The 8479-nt window shown below is 50.6% G+C and overlaps 1 protein-coding gene across 2 annotated transcripts in view; it reads right to left on the minus strand.

Moving 5' to 3' along the window:
• The window catches only part of PGM2L1 (phosphoglucomutase 2 like 1), a 34156-nt gene extending 25930 nt beyond the window's left edge, over window positions 1-8226 (minus strand). The window contains exon 1 of one of the 2 annotated variants that reach the window (XM_073548505.1): window positions 7932-8226. In XM_073548505.1, the coding sequence (XP_073404606.1) occupies window positions 7932-8039 (108 nt within the window). In that variant the 5' untranslated portion in view covers window positions 8040-8226. The remainder of the gene's footprint in view (window positions 1-7931) is intronic. The other variant, XM_073548506.1, reaches the window with a different exon arrangement.
• Between the last annotated feature and the right edge of the window lie 253 nt (window positions 8227-8479).

Below are 8479 nucleotides of genomic sequence, written 5' to 3' on the forward strand. Positions count from 1 at the left end.
ATTGTGTACACGATATGCAATGCGCTGCGACCTCGTCCTGTGCTGCACCTCCTCCCCTCTCACAGCACAAGACTGATACTGAAGCCCCACCTCCCTCCTCCCCCTCACATTAGATGGATTTTATTACCTCTGTACAGACATAACCTTATATAACCTCCATACAGACGTATAAGGCTGTGTGCACACGCTGCGGATTAGGTGCAGATTCATCCGCACGGATTTTGTAAAATCCGCAGGTCAAAATACCTGCGGATTGCTCTGCGGTTTTGCCCTGCGGTTTTTCATCTCCTCAATGGAGGAGATGGCAAACCGCAGGGGAATCCGCAGAAAGAATTGACATGTCAATTCTTTCTGCGGATTGAAAACCGCAGATAATCCGCGCGGAAAATTCCGCACCATCTGCATTGCGGTTTTTGATTCCCATAGGGAATCATGTTACTGTACATCGCAGCAAAATCCGCAGCGTGTGCACACAGCCTAAGAGTCCACTCCCGAGTACAACCTCTATATCAGAGTATTAGAAGATGCAACGCCCTGAGCAAAACCTTTATAAGGAGTATTAGGAGACTCCACCCCCCGAGCACAACCTCTATATACAAAGTATTAGGAGACTCCACCCCACAGCATAACCTCTATACAAGAGTATTAGAAGACTCCACCCTGAGCACAACCTCTATACAAGAGTATTAGAAGACTCCACCCCCGAGCACAACCTCTATACAAGAGTATTAGAAGACTCCACCCCCGAGCACAACCTCTATACAAGAGTATTAGAAGACTCCACCCCCGAGCACAACCTCTATACAAGAGTATTAGAAGACTCCACCCCCGAGCACAACCTCTATACAAGAGTATTAGAAGACTCCACCCCCGAGCACAACCTCTATACAAGAGTATTAGAAGACTCCACCCCCGAGCACAACCTCTATACAAGAGTATTAGAAGACTCCACACCGAGCACAACCTCTATACAAGAGTATTAGAAGACTCCACACCGAGCACAACCTCTATACAAGAGTATTAGAAGACTCCACACCGAGCACAACCTCTATACAAGAGTATTAGAAGACTCCACACCGAGCACAACCTCTATACAAGAGTATTAGAAGACTCCAACCCCGAGCACAACCTATATACAAGAGTATTAGAAGACTCCACACCGAGCACAACCTATATACAAGAGTATTAGAAGACTCCAACCCCGAGCAAAACTTTTATGATTATTAAATAAAAAAAATACACAAGTACAGCCTCCACATAAAGTGACAATGATCCCACTCCCAAGATTTCAGACAGGTGCATAAGTAAATTTCACCCCAAGCATAACCTCTATACAACAGTATTAAAGACCCTAACCTGAAGCAGAACTACTATGAGTAAAAATAAACACTACCCAATACAGCCTCCACCCCAAAGTTTTACAAGATCCACCACCCCCTTAGTAGTCTCCCAAGAGGAGAAATGTAAAAGACTCTAGAAAAATGTAAAAAACAAAAACGTCCATCCTCCCCCCGTGTATAACCTCCAAGTTGGAAGAGAAAGCTAAAATCTCATTCTGAATTAAGTGTCTACCCTGGTATATAACAAGTCCCCTCTCCTGGGTACAGCATAAAGACATGCCCCCCCCCCCCGAGTACAGGCTCAATACTCACGTATAGAACAAGACCTCACAAGTGCAGCTCCCATATAGGTGAATAATAAGATCCCACCCCCGAATACAGCCTCCATCCAGACATATCATAAGATACCGCCCCTGAGTACAGCCTCTACCCTGGTGTATCATAAGAAGAGCCCACCCCCTCCACCCCGAGTACAGCCTCTATCCAGGCGTATCATAGTAAGATCCCATCTCCAACTACAGCCTCCATTCAGGCCTATCATAAGAAGATCCCACCCTCGAGTACAGCCTCCATCCAGGCGTATATGAAGATCCCGCTCCCGAGTACAGCCTTCATCCAGGCGTATATGAAGATCCCGCTCCCGAGTACAGCCTTCATCCATGCGTATCAAAAGAAGATCCCACCCCCGAGTACAGCCTCCATCCAGGTGTATCATAAGAAGAGCCCACCCCCTCTACCCCGAGTACAGCCTCTATCCAGGCGTATCATAGTAAGATCCCACCTCCGAGTACAGCCTCCATCCAGGCGTATCTGTTATGAATGGGTCACCAAGGAGGAAAAAACAAAACAAGCTAAGTCACAGAAAACCAGAGAGGTTGGTAACTATGCAGATTGCAGATCCCTGATCCTAACCACACAACTAGCAGCAGTCGTGGAGCGTGCCTACGATGAACCTAGATGCCTCGTCACGGCCAGAGGACTAAATAAGCCTAAAGCAAGAAAAGGGGAAAACTAACTGCCCCAGAGCAGACCCCAAAGGAAAGACAGCCCCCACACATGTATTGACGGTGAAACAAGATGAAAACACAAACACAGGCAGGAAAATTGGCTGAGCAAACGATGGGGCCCAAACTAACTAGAAAGGATGCCAAAAACCCTACAAAAATAATGTCCAACACTTCTGATAACAAAATTAACCCTGAAGTCACTAGACTTCTCCCACTATATCAGCACTCTGAAATATTCTGAGACAGAGCAAAAAGAGGCCAATCTAATAATGGACAAAAAGCAAATTGGCAAATACAGATAAATAAGAGTGGAAATTTAGTGCAGCCCCAGCCGGGGCTGGCTGACCACACAAAAAACTGAATAGCCCAACAAAATCAAGTGTGAACATTAGCAGAAAAACTTAGCTTGAGCTGACTGGAACAGAGCTGAGAACCAAGACCTGATAAGCCAGAAAGAATCACCAGCACCAGAATAGGGTGTCGGCTGTTTTAAATCCAGTCTGAGATTCCTGAGGTCCAATCGTCATCCTCCTTATCAGGTGGCAGATCTCAACTGATTAAATCAGCCTCACTACCTCCTGTTACCACCAGAGGGAGCCTGGAAGGAGAACTCACAACTGGTAGACCAGAAAATGAACTCACAACACGTATCATATGAAGATCCCGCCCCCGAATACAGCCTCCATCCAGGCGTATCATAAGATCCCACCCCTTAGTACAAACTAAATACAGGAATAGGAAAGCCTCACACCATATTACATCCCCCATACGGAACTAACATGACCTCACCCTCCATAAAGGGTATAACAAGATGCCACCCCCGAGCAAACCCTACATTTAAGAGAACAGAGATAAGACTGGGTGGATCAGGGAAATGCGGTAGATATAGTATATCGCAACTTTAGCAAAGCCTTTGATAAATTATCTCATACTATCTTTATTGAAAAAATGACCAAGTATGGGACTGACAAGGCTACGGTTATGTGGATTCATAACTGGCTCAGTGATCAAACTCAGAGTGGTAATAAATCGTTGCACATTCAATGGGAAGAGTTTTTCAAGTGGGAACCACAAGGCTCTGCCCTGGCCCCAGTGTTGTTCAACATTTTTATCATTTAGATGAAGGAATTGAGGGTAAACTGATTAAATTTGCTGATGACACAAAGCTAGGAGGGATAGCTAATACTAGAGAAGAGAGAGAGAGGATTCAAAAAGATTTAAATAAACTGGAGAAGTGGGCAGCAACTAACAGAATGGTTTTTAACAGGGAAAAATGCAAAGTACTACATCTGGGCAATAAAAATGAAAAAAGCATATAGAGAATGGGAGGAACATGGCTAAGCAACAGCACATGTGAAAAAGACTTGGGTATACTAATAGATCACACTGAACATTAGTCAACAGTGTCATGCAGCGTCACACTATCTGGATTACGGGGTCCATTTTTGGGCTCCACAGTCTAAAAAAATGACATTGAAAAAATGGAGCAAGTTCAGAGAAGAGCAACCAGAATGGTGAGTGGACTGCAAAGTATGTCCTATGAGGAACGGCTACAGGATTTGGGAATGTTTAGCTTGTAAGAAAGAAGACTGAGACTTAATACAACCCCTGGCAAAAATTATGGAATCACCGGCCTTGGAGGATGTTCATTCAGTTGTTTAATTTTGTAGAAAAAAAAAAGAAGATCACAGACATGGCACAAAACTAAAGTCAATTCATATGGCAACTTTCTGGCTTTAAGAAACACTAAAAGAAATCAAGAACAAAAAATGTGGTAGTCAGTAATGGTGACTTTTTTAACCAAGCAGAGGGGAAAAATTATGGAATCACTCAATTCTGTAGGAAAAAAAATAATGGAATCATAAAAAACAAACCAACAAAAAACCCTCCAACACATCACTAGTACTTTGTTGCAGCACCTCTGTCCTTTCTAACAGCTTGCAGGCTCCGAGGCGTGGACGTAATGAGTGTCACACAGCGCTCATCATCAATCTGACTCCAACCGTCTCTGCTGTTGCCAGATCCGCTTTGCAGGTTGGAGCCTTGTCATGGACCATTTTCTACAACTTCCACCAGGGGTTGCAACTGTCTACAAATATCTAAAGTGCTGTCACATTGTAGAAGGATCATCTTTATTCTCATTTGCACAAGGAAAGACTAGAAGCAATGGGATGAAACTGAAGCGGAGGAGACACAGATTAGATATTAGAAAAAACTTTTTGACAGTTAGAGTGATCAATGAGTGGAACAGGCGGCCACGAGAAGTGGTGAGTTCTCCTTCAATGGAAGTCTTCAAACAGAGGCTGGACAGACATCTGTCTTAGATAGTTTATTGACTCCAGATGACCCAGGAGGTCCCTTCCAATCCTAACAGTCTAGGATTCTATGTAGACCCTTCCTCCGAGTACAGAATACACCCAGATTAACAACAGGACCCCCCTCCGTACATGTATATAACAAGACCTCACCCATGAGGACAGCCGCCAGACATACAAAAAAAAAAAAAAAACACTAGAGCGTCAGGACAGATGTATAAGAAGATGACAACCCCAATTTCAGCCTCCATACAGGTGGACAAACCCAGAGTATAGCCTCAATACAAACATATGACCCCACCCCTGAGCACAGCCTCCACAGGTGAATAAGACCCCACCCCCCCCCCCGAGCACAGCCTCCACACAGGTGAATAAGACCCCACCCCCGAGCCCAGCTTCCACACAGGTTTATAAGACCCCACCCCCCAAGCCCAGCCTCCACACAGGTGTATAAGACCCCACCCCCCGAGCACAGCCTCCAAACAGGTGAATAAGACCCCACCCCCCGAGCCCAGCCTCCAAACAGGTGAATAAGACCCCACCCCCCGAGCCCAGCCTCCACACAGGTGTATAAGACCCCACCCCGAGCCCAGCCTCCACACAGGTGTATAAGACCCCACCCCCCGAGCCCAGCCTCCACACAGGTGTATAAGACCCCACCCCCCGAGCACAGCCTCCAAACAGGTGAATAAGACCCCACCCCCCGAGCCCAGCCTCCAAACAGGTGAATAAGACCCCACCCCCCCCGAGCCCAGCCTCCACACAGGTGTATAAGACCCGAGCCCAGCCTCCACACAGGTGTATAAGACCCCACCCCCGAGCCCAGCCTCCACACAGGCGTATAAGACCCAACCCTGAGTCCGGCCTCCACACAGGTGTATAAGACCCAACCCTGAGTACGGCCTCCACACAGGTGTATAAAACCCAACCCTGAGTACGGCCTCCACACAGGTGTATAAAACCCCACCCCCGAGCACAGCCTCCACACAGGTGTATAAAACCCCACCCCCGAGCCCAGCCTCCACACAGGTGTATAAAACCCCACCCCCCGAGCACAGCCTCCAAACAGGTGTATAAAACCCCACCCCCCGAGCACAGCCTCCAAACAGGTGTATAAAACCCCACCCCCCGAGCACAGCCTCCAAACAGGTGAATAAGACCCCACCCCCCGAGCCCAGCCTCCACACAGGTGTATAAGACCCCACCCCCCGAGCCCAGCCTCCACACAGGTGTATAAGACCCCACCCCGAGCCCAGCCTCCACACAGGTGTATAAGACCCCACCCCCCGAGCCCAGCCTCCACACAGGTGTATAAGACCCCACCCCCCGAGCCCAGCCTCCACACAGGTGTATAAGACCCCACCCCCCGAGCACAGCCTCCACACAGGTGTATAAGACCCAACCCTGAGTCCGGCCTCCACACAGGTGTATAAGACCCCACCCCCGAGCACAGCCTCCACACAGGTGTATAAGACCCCACCCCCCGAGCACAGCCTCCAAACAGGTGTATAAGACCCCACCCCCCGAGCACAGCCTCCAAACAGGTGAATAAGACCCCACCCCCCGAGCACAGCCTCCACACAGGTGTGTAAGACCCCACCCCCCGAGCACAGCCTCCACACAGGTGTATAAGACCCGAGCCCCGAGCACAGCCTCCACACAGGTGTATAAGACCCCACCCCCCGAGCACAGCCTCCACACAGGTGTATAAGACCCCACCCCCCGAGCACAGCCTCCAAACAGGTGAATAAGACCCGAGCCCCGAGCACAGCCTCCACACAGGTGTATAAGACCCAACCCTGAGTCCGGCCTCCACACAGGTGTATAAGACCCCACCCCCGAGCACAGCCTCCACACAGGTGTATAAGACCCCACCCCCCGAGCACAGCCTCCAAACAGGTGAATAAGACCCCACCCCCCGAGCACAGCCTCCACACAGGTGTGTAAGACCCCACCCCCTGAGCACAGCCTCCACACAGGTGTATAAGACCCGAGCCCCGAGCACAGCCTCCACACAGGTGTATAAGACCCCACCCCCCGAGCACAGCCTCCACACAGGTGTATAAGACCCCACCCCCCGAGCACAGCCTCCACACAGGTGTATAAGACCCGAGCCCCGAGCACAGCCTCCACACAGGTGTATAAGACCCCACCCCCGAGCACAGCCTCCACACAGGTGTATAAGACCCCACCCCCCGAGCACAGCCTCCAAACAGGTGAATAAGACCCCACCCCCCGAGCACAGCCTCCACACAGGTGTATAAGACCCCACCCCCCGAGCACAGCCTCCAAACAGGTGAATAAGACCCCACCCCCCGAGCACAGCCTCCACACAGGTGTGTAAGACCCCACCCCCCGAGCACAGCCTCCACACAGGTGTGTAAGACCCCACCCCCCGAGCACAGCCTCCACACAGGTGTATAAGACCCAAGCCCCGAGCACAGCCTCCACACAGGTGTATAAGACCCGAGCCCCGAGCACAGCCTCCACACAGGTGTATAAGACCCCACCCCCCGAGCACAGCCTCCACACAGGTGTATAAGACCCCACCCCCCGAGCACAGCCTCCACACAGGTGTATAAGACCCCACCCCCCGAGCACAGCCTCCACACAGGTGTATAAGACCCAACCCTGAGTACGGCCTCCACACAGGTGTATAATAAGACCCCACCCTGAGTACGGCCTCCACACAGGTGTATAAGACCCCACCCCCGAGCCCAGCCTCCACACAGGTGTATAATAAGACCCCACCCCCGAGCCCAGCCTCCACACAGGTGTATAAGACCCCACCCCCGAGCCCAGCCTCCACACAGGTGTATAATAAGACCCCACCCCCGAGCCCAGCCTCCACACAGGTGTATAATAAGACCTCGCCATCAAGTACCACCTGCACACTGGTGTATAATAAGACACCCCCCTGAGTACACACACTAATATATATTACATGCATTACAGCCCTATATCATGTGACCCCACCATATACACGGTACATTGTATACAGGAATATACACGTACACCTCCCTATATACTCCATGTATGACCTCTATATCCTGACACATATATACACCACTCACATTACACACGTACACCTCCCTATATACTGACACATATATATATACACACACCACTGACACATTACACAGGTTCTCTCACGTACACATCTATACACACTACAACTCCCAGCATGTCCTCCCATCCTCGGGCTGCTGGAGCGCTGGGAGTTGTAGTCCCCCGGGCGCGCCCCCCACTCATGTAAACCCGTGTGTCACCTTATCCCACTGCAGCCACCGCCACACTGCCGCGTCCAGCTCGGCGTCGCCGGTGGAGCTGGGGATGAGCAGGTTGGAGTTGACGTCCCCGCTCGGCTCCTCCATCATCCTCGGTCCCGCTACTCCCGCTCAACCCAGAGCAAGCAGCGGACTAGTGCGCCACAGGCAGAGAGCAACCCCGCGCATGCGCCGAGCCCGGCTCTCACGCATCCACCGACCTCCACTGAGCATGCGCTCAGCTCGATCCTCACGCTAGCCCGAACACACATCAAGTACGCATGCGCGAGTGAACATCTGCTCTAGCAACAGCGGTGCACGAGCTGATCACGCTTTCTGGACTGTCTGTGCGCAAGCGTCGCGTGAGAGCCCACGCTTTTGGCGCATGCGCGGAACTTGTGGCGAGGAAGGATGAGCCTGTATTTCCCCTGTTGTCACCAAGATGTAGCCGTTGCCAGGCAACGAGAAGAGTCTGCGTTTTATCAGTGGAGGGATTGTTATATGGGGGCTGCTGTCTGCTCCCGCTCCTCCAGGAGCCATCTAAAAAAAAA

The sequence above is a fragment of the Dendrobates tinctorius genome, unplaced genomic scaffold (genome assembly GCF_039654945.1).
Source record: "Dendrobates tinctorius isolate UK_male_01 unplaced genomic scaffold, ASM3965494v1 ptg000157l, whole genome shotgun sequence".
NCBI lineage: Eukaryota > Metazoa > Chordata > Amphibia > Anura > Dendrobatidae > Dendrobates > Dendrobates tinctorius.